Source organism: Chiloscyllium plagiosum, chromosome 21, assembly GCF_004010195.1.
Source record: "Chiloscyllium plagiosum isolate BGI_BamShark_2017 chromosome 21, ASM401019v2, whole genome shotgun sequence".
NCBI classification, from domain to species: Eukaryota; Metazoa; Chordata; class Chondrichthyes; order Orectolobiformes; family Hemiscylliidae; genus Chiloscyllium; species Chiloscyllium plagiosum.
This window is the reverse complement of record NC_057730.1, coordinates 27,266,563-27,280,642: the sequence shown is the minus strand read 5'-3', so window position 1 is coordinate 27,280,642 and position 14,080 is coordinate 27,266,563. Positions and strand designations below refer to the sequence as shown.

Sequence of the window (14,080 nt, the reverse complement as noted above, 5' to 3'; positions counted from 1 at the left end):
AAAGGATGAAATCTGAATGGAGAAAGTGCGATTTGAATCTTTCAGGATCCTTTCCAGTTGAGATGGTCTGAACACATCTTATGTAATGATCTGCAGTTGAAAACAAATGATGGTTTTTACTGAAATGGTTAAGAATAACCATTGTTGTCAATGCCAAGGGAGCAGAAATATTGGAGGTTTTTGCTGAGGTCCAGGCTAAATGTCAATCATGTTCTAAAGCCCTCAGAGTCATGAAAGTGATCCACGGTGTAAATTCCTCGATTGCCAACTTTATTTTGGGATTTACAAACTCATTGTCATGTCACTGACTAAATCTGGGAAGGTTAACATTGCTGTTTTTGATTTTTCTCACTTATACTGAATTGAGTTTTTCAATTTAGTTTTCCAAAAGCCTCTACTACTGTAGCATGGCTGCAAGCTGCATTGAAGACAAGAGGGATTCATTAGTTGTTGATTTGAAATTACATACCCATAGTTTTTGTTTCTAACTATGACAGTTTAACTTGGATTTCTTGTTAATGATACAGTTCTAGTGATCATATTGATAACATTCCTGTTGTAATCCAGTGAGCGTTAGGAAGTCAGCATTGATCTCACCTCTGCTCAGGTTTTAACGCAAGTTAAGGAAGGTATAAGAACAAAGGTATTACATTTCTAGCATTATAACGTCTTCTTTGCAATCCTCAGTTACACTTCAAATTACAATTATAACTATAATAATTCTCTGACCAGTCAATAACTGACAACACTGCTACGTCAAAATAAACATGTTGTGTTGGAGAATGACTTTTAACAGAGAATTGAAGTTGTACTGAATTTCATTGCCTTGTGAGTAAAAATATCATCCCACTTAATGTCATGAATATATTTTGAAATTTAAGTTGAAATCACGATCTCAATTTCTTAATCAGTAATTTTAAATTAAGTGGCGTATGGTATAGCTGATGACAGCTTTGAGATTATGCTTAATAAACTGAATTTTGAAAATGTATGTGTTGAGCGTGATAGAGTTATGGAGTCATACAGTATGGAAACAGACCCAAGCTGACCAGATTTCCTAAACTGAGCTAGTCCCATTTGCCTGCACTTAGCCCATATTCCTCTAAACCCTTCCTATCCATGTACCTATCCAAATGTTTTTTAAACATTGTAATTATACCAGTGTCTACCACTTCCTCTGGCAGCTCAATCCAAATACACACCACCCTGCCCTCCAGGTCCCCTTCCCCTCTCACCTTAAACCTATGCCCTCTAGTTTTGGACTCCCCCACCCTGACGAAAATACCTTGGCTATTCACCTTATCTATGTCCTTCATGATTTTATAAACCTCTGCATCACCCCTCAGCCTGCTATGTTCCAGGGATAAAATTCCCAGACTATCCAGCTTGTGCTTAAAACTCAAACTTTCCAGGCTCGCTGACATTTCTGTACATGTATTTTGCACCCTTTCCAGTTTAATAACATCGTTCCTGTAGCAGGGTGCTCAGAATTGTACACAGTACTCCAAATGTGGCCTTACCAATGTCTCGTACAGTTGTAATGTGACATTCCAACTCCACATGTCACTCAGTGCTCTGACCAATGAAGGCAAGCGTGCCAAATGCCTTCTTCACCACCCTGTCTACCTGTGACGCCAAGCTCTCTTTATTCAACAATTAGGTTTTTCATAATCTGTCATGTAATTTTGGAGTGATTTTGCTGTGCAGTAATGGTGTGCACTGTGTTTTTGTTTTATATCATAAATGTGGGAATTGAGTTTCATTCTGATACATTCATTTAGAAATGTTTCAAGATATTCTCATGTATGGCAGTAGGTCTTTTCAACTCCCCTATTCCAAATGGCATGTAATATCATTGGGTATCATTGTGGCATAAGATATTGAAAGGCTTTTTTCCTGTGGCCCATATTAAGTTAACAGTTTTGCAAATAATATAGATTCCATGTCTTAAAATAATCTGTCAAAGTAAGTGGAAGGACCTTTAGGTAAAATATGGGAAATTTTACAATGTTAGTTTAATATGTCTTGTTATTAAAACATAGTACACTTTGCCTACACATCCCTGGACACTATGGACAATTTGGCATGATCAGTCCACCTAACCAGCTCATCTTTGGACTGTGGGAGGAAACCTGAGTACCTGAAGGAAGCCTACACAGCCACAGGGAGAATATGCAAACTCCATACAGATAGACAGTCACCCAAGGCTGGAATCAAACCAGGCAGCAGTGCTAACCATTGAGCCACCTTGCCACCCACTTCCTCAGCAATAAACTTACTGGCATCCAGCTTGGATTCCACCAGTGCTACTCAGCTCCTGATTCCATTAAGCTGTGCCCCAAGTATAGACAAAAGAATTGAATTGCAGAGATGAGATGGGAGTGACTGCCCTTGATTCCAAGGCAACATTTGATCAGTTATGGCATCACTGAGCCCTGGTGAAGTTAAATCAATGGAAATTTGGGATGAAAATGTCTTCGACGGTTGGAGTTATATTTAGAACAAAGGAATATGGTTGGGATTGTTTGGGAGAACTATCATTTCAGTCTCAGAACATACCAAGGTTCAGCCACCTTCAGCTGTTTCAATTATGTTCCTTCTATCAAAGTCAAAACAAGGGACATTTGTTGATATCCATATCCATATATAGCAAAACTTGGTTTTGGATGCTTTGGATGATAAGTAGTAAGTAATGTTTATGACACGCAAGTACCAGGCAATGGTCATTTCCAACAAGAGAGGAACTAACCATCTCCCTTTTACATTCAAAGGCATTACCATTACTAATTTTCTCACTGTCAATATTCTGGTGGTTTCCATTTACCAGGAACTGTAACCATTTATGTGGAACAGCCAATTAAATTCTGCATTTAGACAAATGGGTCATGAGGCTAATGATGACACAGAATAACTTCTCATCTTCTCAATGTTTGTCCACCATCTTCAAGGTACAGTTCAGAGGCGTGATGGAATTCTTGCCGCTTGACTGGAGGAAAACAGCTCCAGCAACATTCAAGAAACTTGACACAATCTAGGATAACATCGCCAGGTTTAGTGGCATCCACCACCTTCAACATTTACCCTCTGCACAACTGATGTAGAGAGTTCCTGATTATACACTTCCCTCTAAAATTCCTTGTCATCGCAGTTTTAAATGCGTTTCCACTTACTCTGTAACTGTGTTCCCTAGTTTGTGATTCAGCCCTCTCAATTTCTACTCTGTCAAGCCCCTCAGAATTTTGAATGGATCACCCCACATTCCTCAAAAATCAAATGAATAACAGCCTAATCTGTTTAGCAGACACTACTGTACCGTACTGCTATTTTTATCCTTCTGTTTGGAGACAGCTGACCATTGATCAATTCTTTTCACTCAAAAGACCATGTTGGTCACTGGATGTTTCACACTGTACATATATTTCAGTACTAGATTAGAGTGGTGCTGGAAAAGCACAGCAGGTCAGGCAGCATCCGAGGAGCAGGAAAATCGACGTTTCGGGCAAAAGCCCTTCATTAGGAATAGAACCCCATTCCTGATGAAGGGCTTTTGCCTGAAACAAGATTTTCCTGCTCCTCGGATGCTGCCTGACCTGCTGTGCTTTTCCAGCACCACTCTAATCTCGACTCTGGTTTCCAGCATCTGCAGTCCTTGTTTTTACCGATACATTTCAGTACACGTATCCTTTCCTTGTGCTGTAGGATGTACAGATTATAACAGTGGGTTCTTATTGCTCCAGCACTGTTATATAACCAATGTTCTTATTGCTCCAGCACTGTTAATATAATACATCAGTAGAATGTGATCAATGACTCATTAATTAGTGAGGAGCTTTTAGTCATAAAACCTCTCTGCCTGCTTTATAGCAGTCTTGATAGACTATGAATGGTAGAACTGACTGTTACTTACCTGTCCATTTCAACCAGGAAATATGTGCTAACAGGCTCATTACAATGATGACTGACTGGGTGTCAAGAGTACTCGATTGTCTGCTAAACGCTTTTCGAACATCTTGAAGTTGTGATAGGCACTACATGAATGCAAGTCTTTTCTTTCCTTAAAGAAGGAATTGATGGAGATACTGCATTATTTATCTTTGTATATTAAAACGCGATAAGTAATTTAAAAAATATGAACAAAAAGAAATAGTCTGTTGAACTTTTTTTTATTTCACATACCATCATATGCAGCTGCTAAATGTTGATAAATTAATAACCAATTTAGTAAAATTCACATTTCAATCAGGAAACAGAGAATGAAAGACTTTCATGAAAAGTATAAAGTTGAATGAGACTTCTGTTTGAATCAAATGTCTACAGTTCACAACATTTGTAATTTGGGTAACTGAAGCACATCAAAACAAGCTTCATATTTTCTTAGTTCTGAAGAAAGGTCACAGGACTCAAAGCATAACTATTTTCTCTCCACAGATGCTGCCAGACCTGCTGAATTTCTCCAGCAGTTTCTGTTTTAGTTTGTTTCAGATCTCCAGCAGCTGTAGTTCTTTGATTATATTGCTATTTACTTTGCTGAATGTAACCAGAGCAATCAGCTGCTTTGTAGACTATAAAAAGTCATATTATTGAATTTTCAAACATTGTCCAATGTATTGAACTGTATTAACTGAATTTTAATCTATTGAGTATTTATCACTGAATTTAAAATTGTTCCACCCTTCCTGCGACTAACATAAGGTTGGGGCTTTAATATCCATAGGTGATGGCATCATGTGTACTTTCGAGTTATTATTATTCAGTGGCATAGCATTCACTGCTGTCTGGGGAAGAAAAACTTCCATAGAATAATGACCCTCAGAGAGAAAAGAAATCTCCTGATTTCTGTATTAAATTGATGACAACTTTTAATTGCATGTTTTTTGCAGTATGTTGTTTAAGCTCAAGGATGGTACAGGAGCAAGAAATTCTTGATGCATTTATATAGGGCTTTGGTGAGACCACACCGGGAGTATTGTGTGCAGTTTTGGTCTCCTTATCCGAGGAAGGATGTTATTGCTATAGAGAGAGTGCAGTGAAGGTTTACCAGACTGATTCCTGGGAAGGTAGGACCAACATTATGAGAGGTTGAATCATAGAATTCCTACAGTGTGGAAGCAGGCCATTTGGCCCATTGGGTCTACACTGAATCTCCAAAGAGCATCCCACACAGATCCACTGCCTACCCTGTAACCCTGCATTTGTTATGACCAACTCACCTAGCCTATCCAACCCTGGACACTATGTGCAATTTAGCATGGCCAATCCACCTAACCTGCACATCTTTGGATTGTGGGAGGAAACTGGAGTATCCAGAGGAAACCCACACAGACACAGAGAGAATGTTCAAGCTCTACACAGGCAGTCACCCAAGGGTGGAATCAAACCCAAGTTCCTGGCGCTGTGAGGCTGCAGTGTGAGCTCTGTGACATTTATGCCACCCCAAATTTGGTTAGGATTATATTCAGTGGCATTCAAAAGAATGAGGTTGGGGGTAGGCATCTCATAGGAAATTCTATAAAATTCTAACAGGACCAGACAAGGTAGATGCAGGATGCAGGAAGGCTGTTTCCCCATGGAGGACAGTCCAGAGCCAGGGTCATAGTGTACAGATATGGCAGAAATAATTTAGGATTGAGATGTGGAATTTGCTACCACAAAAAAACATCAAGGCAAAAACATTGTGTAGTTTCAAGAAGGAGTTGGATGTAACACTTGGATGAGACTGAGGGGATCAAATCACTTGGAGGAAAAACAGGAACAGACTATGGGGTTGGATAATCAACCATGTTCATTATGAATGGTGGAGCAGGGTCAAAAACCTTACTCCTGTTCATGTTTTCTATCATTCTATATGTGACTACCCTTCAGTTATGAGGCAGGATTATGAATGTTAACAGGGCCTAGCTGTTGAGCCTCAGCTTGTTCTCAATCATTTTCAAATAGATTTACTTGGAACTGCTCAGAAGTGAAATTCCTGCAAAGTTTCCTGTCTTATGCAACATCATCCCAAAAGTCACCTGTGGCCATTATTGAAGTGAGAACTTTCCTGACATTCTCTAACTCATTAAACTGCAGTTATGTAGCAACTGAGATGCAGGATGCTCAATTTCCTTATTTAAACAATCAATCATGATATATTTCAATTGTTAACGTGTAAAAATTCATTATTGTGCAACCAGGCAGCACGAATGTGACAGACTATTCACTTCCATGGTTCCTCTTCCCCCTTTTTGTTGAAAATCACACAACGCCAGGTTATAGTCCAACAGGTTTAATTGGAAGCACTAGTTTTCGGAGTGTTGCTCCTTTATTGGGTGATGAATGAACCACCTGATGAAGGAGTAGCGCTCCAAAAGCTAGTGCTTCCAATTAAACCTGTTGGACTATCACCTGGTGTTGTATGATTTTTGACTTTGTCCAGCCCAGTCATACACCGGCACCTCCACATTATGACTCTTTTTGTTGTTTTTCTTATACCACTAATCATCTTATTTTCAGGAAGTTAGAGATTCGAGATTTCTGCTTAACATTCCTGCAGAATAAACACTGGACCATGCCTTGAAAAGAGAGGGAGTAACATCTAGATGATCATGTTATTGCTTTTCCATCCCACATTCCAGACAGTGGCTTTGCCTCTGTTTAGCACCTGCCCAGGTCAACACTACGGTGAATGGGAGCCGGTTGTATTAGAAATCACCAGCCCAGCCAGCATTCTGTCATTTTGTGGAGTAATGTTTGAAATAGTAGCTAATCGTATCAACTGCAGTTTTGGTATTTCTTGAAGAATTAGTGGAAAATGCATGGTTTAAAATTCATGTTCCAATCAAAGGCAGAAACCTGATTAGTCTCATCGAGCCAGAGTTCAGGATGGAATTCAGTCGTAAAGAATTCAACCTTATTTTTTTCTTATCACAACAGGGAGCGGTGCTTAAATCTTCTGTCTGTCTCCCAATGTGTTATGTGAAAAGTCATTGAGAAAGTCCCAAGCATTTTCAGGCATTAAGTAACATAAGGTCACTATGGTCCCAGAAGATCATAGGACTGCTTTCTCGTTAGACAGAAACGAGTGTTGGTGAGTTTAAATCTGAGTGTCACCACATCTCAGGGGGTGGGGTTGAGATGGTGGGACCTTCATGGTCACCTCAGCCACCAGCAAGAGTTGAACCGTGCTGATATCACTTTGCATTGCAAACAAGCTGTCCAGCCAAATGAGCTGGAATTTAAAAAAAATAAGTTGGATTTACAATGTGGTCATTGCTGATTGTTGCATATCTCCATCTGGTTTACTAATGTCCTTCAGGGAAGGAAATCCAACATTTTTACTTGGTCTGGCCTACATGTGATTACAGACCCGTGACAGTGTGTTGATTCTGAATTAGAGATGGGCATTAAATGCTGACCTAGCCAGCGATGCCAGCGTCCTGTGAACAGATAAACAAAAATTCTAATAAACAGCCTGCAGTTGCACTTTAGTGCATTGAGCCATAAAGATGACCTGATTCCTGAGATATTGAGTTTGTAGGCAAGAGTTTAATTAGCACCAGTGGAACAGAATCTCCAAGTACTTTGGTTCTTTGGTAACTTACAATACTAGGTCAGCACAGGTCTTATTGAAGAAAAGATTTCTCAAAAAAATTAATTTATAATAAAAAATAAGTAAAAATTATAAAGATGCTGTATCGGAGCAATAGTTTGGAGAGAAAATGTGCAAACAAGGACATCTTAGTTGATTCTCAAAGCACAATTTACAACTGTAAATAGCAGCATTGTTAATATGGGCTATTTATTTATTTCAGTTCCAAATTACATCAGTTGCCAGGTTCCACAAGTTACTTCAGAAATGGTGATGTTACTTGGTTTTCACATTTTTATAGATCTGAACTGAACTATATAAAGTAATAAAATACTTCAAGATGTTTTCAACAAATGGCGTTTGACAATCTGATTTTTATATGACCTATGGACGTCTCCTATTGGTGACATGTAACCTTTAGATCTGCTCTGAGTCACATCAAATCATCCTATAATGCATTAACTGCCAAGTTATACTTGAACAATTTATCTGAAATTCCCTGACTGCTCCTTGGCAGTTACATGTTGCAATGTGTTCCCTATCCTTTTCACTCACCTATTATGAAAGCTGCCTTTTTGCCATATTTGAAGAGATGTATAAAACCACCTCCTATTTCAATGGTTATCTGGAAAGTTTTATTTATTTAACAAGGAGCATAATTCCAATGAGAAAACTTTGGTGAATTGGAAAACTCAGGTACAAATTGGTTAGGATCTTGTGCCCAAAGTAGGAAACATCAATGGGAATGAGGGAGAAAGCTCTCTTCCATTTGAAGTCATACCTGGCACATAGGAAGATAGTTTTGATCATTGGAAGTCAGTCATCTCAGTTCCAAGGCATCTCTACAGGAGTTCCACAAGGTAATTTACAAGGTCCAACCATCTTCAGTTGCTTCATCAATAAGCTTCCCTCCATCATAAGGTAGGAAGTGGGAATGTTTGCCAATGTTCAGCACCATTCATGACTCCTCAGGTACTGAAGCAATTCATGTTCAAGTCAAACAAGACCTGGACAATATTGTAAGAAATGTTCATGTCACATAAATCTCAGGCTGTGACAGTCTCCAATAAGAGAGATTCTAACCAACACCCTTTGTCATTCAATGGTTTTACCATCAGTCAGTACCCCACAATTAGCATCCAAGGGTGTTAGCATTGACCAGAAACAACTGGACTCGGTTTATAATTACAGTGGCCACAAGAACAAGTCAGAGACTGAGTATTTCAGCTTATGACTCACTACCTGGCTCCCCAAAGCCTATCCACCTTTAAAAGCACAGATTGGGAATAAGATGGAATATTTTTAACTTGCCTAGATGAGTGCAGTTCCAACAACACTCAAGAAGTTTGATACCATCCACGATAAAGCAGCCTGATAGATTGTGGAAGTGGTGCCATTCAGTCACTCCACCACCAACACACAGTATGCAGCGGTATGTACGATCTGTAAAATACATTTCAGAAATTTGCCAAAGATCCTGAGACAGCACCTTCTAAAGCCACGACCACTTCATCTGCAAGGGCAAGTGAACACCACCACCTGCTAGTTCAATTCCAAGTCACTTGCCATCCTGATTGGAAATATATCTCCATTCCTTCACTGTCACTGGGTTAAAATCTTGGAATAGCGTCCTTAAGGGCATTGTTTATCTCCCTGCAGCACATGGACTATGGCAGCTGAAGACAACAGTTCATTATCAGCTTCTCAAAGGCAACTAGGGATGGGAAATAAACACTGGCCCAGTCAGTGATGCCCACATCTTCCAACTGAATATAACAAAAATGGGTTGCAACTTGGAGACCTAAGATTCATTCAGAATTGGAACTCCTTTTAATAATAGTGAGCTGCTGGAGTGCCTCCAAGGAATTGGATCATATATTGACCCTGTGCCACACTGGCACTAGCCCTCAAGGAAGTCCTAGGATGAACAAATAGACAAATACATGAGGTTGTTAAGTGCATCCCATGAGTAGCTCTCTTCTGTGCTTTGGATCTGGGAGGAATACAATTGACTCCAAGGAAGAAGTGACATTTACTAGTGCTCTCCAGCAGCCTGTTTAAGAATTACAAGTTAGCTGTCATGTACCCTCATAGAACTAATCATAACTTGGCAGAAATGTTCCGAAACAGACCAAGGAACCCTACTTGCATATTTAATATGATCGAGTACTATTACTGAGGGTTGCCAAAGAGAAGTAAAGTCAGAGAAGACCAATACATCCCTGCCAGATTGCAAGACTTCATACCTAGATTTGAGGAATGTTGAATGTTTGAGACAACCAAAAAAATTAATTTCTACTGGATTATTTTTCACTCATTATAAAAGCAAAATAAAGGTCACTCTCCAAAACCTTGCAGTTACAATTGTTTTGCTTGTATCATAGCTCACTTTAAAATGATAACAGTTATTTTGAGCAAATTTCTGTTGAGCTCAGATACAGTAAACACGAACACACGTTAAAACTGAATACACTTTCATTAAAGCAATCTAATGGAGAATAAATTATCAATTTGATAAGCAGCCATTAGCGAGCCATTATGGAATGAAAAAAGCATCCACACTAGATAGCATAATCAAACTGATGGTGCCTTGTAATGTAGTAGGATCACTTTTTTTTGTAAAAGGTCTAAGGGAAAAATAGCTTATTATGGAAAAACTGCTTCATATAAGTCAGTAGTTAGGATTTCAGAACAATGAATTACTTTAACTGTACAATGTAGGTTGCCAATAGCAATAACATATTTTTGCTGTCCAAACAGTTCCGTCATAATAATTAGCTCAGTATCTCTTCTTCCAGCTAAATGAAATACATTAACTTTGCTTGCAGTCACCATCTTCCTTTATAATATTAATTCTAAACTCTCCCATATCCCATGAAAATGCTGAGGCTGATAAAGGGAAGATGAAGCACATTGTAATGGTTGCCACTGGCTTGTCCTTTCGTTGGTTCCATGGTACCAGAAGTTGATGTATTTACTTTGCTGCACCAGGGCTGATCAGAAACAAGTTCTCAACTGTCATTTCTTACACTGTCACTTTCCAAGCTAAACTGTGTTGTACAAGGAAATCACTTCTGCAGCGGGAATTAAGTTAAATTGAAACAAAATCTAATTTGTCTTCTGCCTATTCAAGAGATAGAAATGATGACGTGGAATGTTTGTTGCCCATTATCTTTGCTTGACTGTGGTCTGCAGAATCAGGAGATCCAATGAAAGGAAAAATCTTGCAATGGAGTAGCAAATATATACCACAGAGTAATGCATTTTGATTCAAATTTAAAGTGACATTTCAAACAAAACAGAAAGAAAACAAATATTTGATTCTAAGTGTGTTGTAAGGCAATACAAGAAGCAAATTTCATGAGACTTACAGCTCAGGTGATTTCTTTGGTTCACCCATGCCTAAAGAGAAATATACCTGTTTTCGCTTACCATACGATGAAGGTTCAGTAACCCACTGCCTGTCTCCTCATGCATGGTCCCTATTGTTGTGTTCCCACATTTGACAAGAGGTAGAGAGCTGGTTTATGATAAGGAACTCACAAGAATTCAATATCACATGAGAAGAATATTAATGTACAAACATTACGGACTAATATGTCCGGGTACAAAGATGTGCTTTGCTTTTTTGTTCTACATTTTGTATTTTCTGTTTGCATTATTTTACCAGTATGCATCACCTTGTGTCAAACTCCAACAATTGATTCCTATAGTATACTGTAGCTTTGTTGTACTTCCTTTCTTTTCCATGAATGGTTTTAATTAATCCTCCCTTCCTTTACTTGCAGTTACGGAAGAGTTTATGCTGCAGACCCCTACCACCACGCACTTGCTCCAGCAGCCACCTACGGCGTTGGTGCCGTGGTAAGATTATTAATTCTGTTGTATCTGTTCTTGCTGCTTCAGTCCTGCATTTTTTTTAAATCTCTGCCAGCATATCCTCAGTTTAACTTAATTGAATTTGTCTCTGGTGCTAACAGCAGCTAAAATGCCACATTAATCCTTCCAGTAAACTTGATGAATGTCTTAATTTCTTGGCAATGTAGTGCTTGTTAGTTATTATATTTCTAATTTTGTGAGTATCACCTAGCTGAACATTTGGCTTAATGGAATAATTAGTCATTTTGATAATTAAATCCATCACTTTGTTTCAGAATGCTTTTGCACCCTTGACTGATGCCAAGACTAGGAGCCTTGCTGATGATGTCGGTCTCGTTCTTTCTTCATTGCAGGCTAGTATATACCGAGGGGGATACAGCCGTTTTGCTCCATACTAAATGACATACCATTAAATCTTCTGCTGGGGAAAAAAAGAAGCTTTTCCAAGGCCTGGGTATTGCAATACATGCAGTAGTGCATCATTTTAGCAACTCTAAAAATGAGGAAAATATTACATTTTTTTAATCTTATACCTCAGATATTTTGTTCTGTGTATTTTAATAAGTGAGTTTTAATTTCTGAAAGTTACATATTTGATTATTGGCAAAAGCAGCTGCTTTTCTAATGGTATTTAAAGACTGTGAGATGTAAGAACTGTGAGAACCACAATCACTGAGACACATATATATGAAATAAAGATGCAGAACAGCAGCCATTGGAATTCTCACCTGTTTTGTAGGTTTGCAAGTGACTAAATGAGTCATTTTTCTTCATTTCAATATTGTTTGCTTTAAGAAAGAGGGTGGGTTAAGGGAAGGGGTGTCAGTCTACATAATATAGATTTGAAAGAGGGCACCACTGCACCAAGAATCTTGCTATCAATTGTCTTAAATTATTCACTATTTGTTCAAGCCAAAGGTTATGTTTTTCGATGTTTCTCAGCACTTGTACATAAGGTTTCAGTCGGGGCATCCATTCAATTATAAGATACTCCACCAGGCAGTATTTCAGCAGTTCAACCATAGATAGGTCTATTTAAGTAAATCTGCTAGTTAGGCCATCAATGAGCATTCTTTTTATATTACTTCCAATATATAAATTATTGATATCATTGCTGACTTTTGTATTATGGGAGGGAAAACATTCAAAAATGGTGATAAAGCATTGTTTATATTTTTCTTTTTGTCAGAAGGAAAGTAATAAACTAGGTTCTTTGTACCAGTAAAATGTATAAATAAATTTCAAATTGTGCAGTGGAAATGTTCAGTTATAGATTACACAGCCTATGATGTTTTAGAATTAGGATAGTAGATCAACTGTAAGGCGTATCATTTTTATGGAATACATGATAATCATATTCAGATTTATATAAGCATTTTACAAGTATTGCAATCATTAAGTGTAGATAATCATGGTATTTTCGTCAGCTTGGTACTTTTGAGACATGACTGTGTTGTGTAAACAAACAGCAATTTTTCATTGCTTGACAGCTTGTGTTATTTTGTTACATTATTTTCTGAGGAGGCCTTTTATTTTTGGACTAGACCGAATTTAAAAACAAGTGTTCACAAAAAAGGGAAGCATTTTACTTATTATGCTTTAATAAATCACAAAATTAGAAAGCCGATTCCGCCTCTGGGCCATTTCAGTGTTAAAAGCGCAATGTAAGCAAGTTGTTGGGTCAGCTTGTTTGAGCGTCCTTGAAAAATTGCAGCTTGTCTGTGCGTATGCTGGAATCCGTTCACTTTGTCCTGTTTAACAGTACCTAAGTTGGGGTGTTTGTCACAGGTCTCCTTGTTTTTTGTAATAATGCAGCTTCAAAACTTTTCCTCTGCCTTTTTGCTGCAACTCTTAGTTATACTCCTCATGTGTACTGTGTGCGCCTCATGGCGGGCACTTAGTAAATATCAACCCACAATCTGTGATATACCTATGCGATTAAAAACCTGCTGGAAAGTGTTGTGGCCAGGCTTTCTCTTTGTCATCGTATGTGCATGCAATATGATCAGTTGAACAATAACCATCAATAAAATTTCACTAAATTGAAATTACTGATACTGTTGCTTCTTTTTTAACCAGCAATAGAACATCATTATCAAATGTTGCTCAAATAGTGATTTGGTCCTAATAACATGCAGAATAGTTACTCCCACATGGAACAGGGGAGAAGAATTTTACCATTCTTTGGATTAAGTTGCTTTGGAGAGCTGTTTTCCAAATTGTTGCTGAACCTAATTGCAGCCACTGCATGATCTTTGCGTCAGGACTGATGGGCTGAGACACACACAACATTCGGCTTCTCTCACTAGTTACAGTTAACGTTGAACTACAGGCAGTTGCTGGGCCAATCCTCAGGCAGATCATCTGTGATTTGAAAGGAGATGTTAGGCCACTGTGTCACTGACAGCAAACTTTGGCCACTTGGAAAAGAGTGGAGTATGTTTGGGAACAGGAGAGAGGAATTTCAGAAGATCAGGGAGTTTAAGTCGAGGTTGAGCACACTGGTATTCTGCTAGCCCCGCATTCAGTAAAATAATTTTTAAATGCAACACATTGAGGGGGCCCCCCACCATTGTTATAACAACTGAATCCAGGCAGATCTACCATGCAAAGGAGAGATCAAAATGACTGTTA

General features: G+C 38.5%; 1 protein-coding gene across 18 annotated transcripts in view; it reads left to right on the top strand.

Moving 5' to 3' along the window:
* Positions 1-13,497, top strand: part of rbfox1 (RNA binding fox-1 homolog 1) — a 1,725,607-nt gene extending 1,712,110 nt beyond the window's left edge. For 16 of the 18 annotated variants that reach the window (XM_043711602.1, XM_043711606.1, XM_043711616.1 and 13 more), the window contains 2 exons: positions 11,356-11,431; positions 11,722-13,497. In XM_043711602.1, coding sequence (XP_043567537.1) covers positions 11,356-11,431; positions 11,722-11,844 — 199 coding nt within the window. In that variant the 3' untranslated portion in view covers positions 11,845-13,497. The remainder of the gene's footprint in view (positions 1-11,355; positions 11,432-11,721) is intronic. The other 2 variants (XM_043711601.1, XM_043711599.1) reach the window with 1 other exon arrangement.
* The last annotated feature ends 583 nt before the right edge of the window (positions 13,498-14,080 follow it).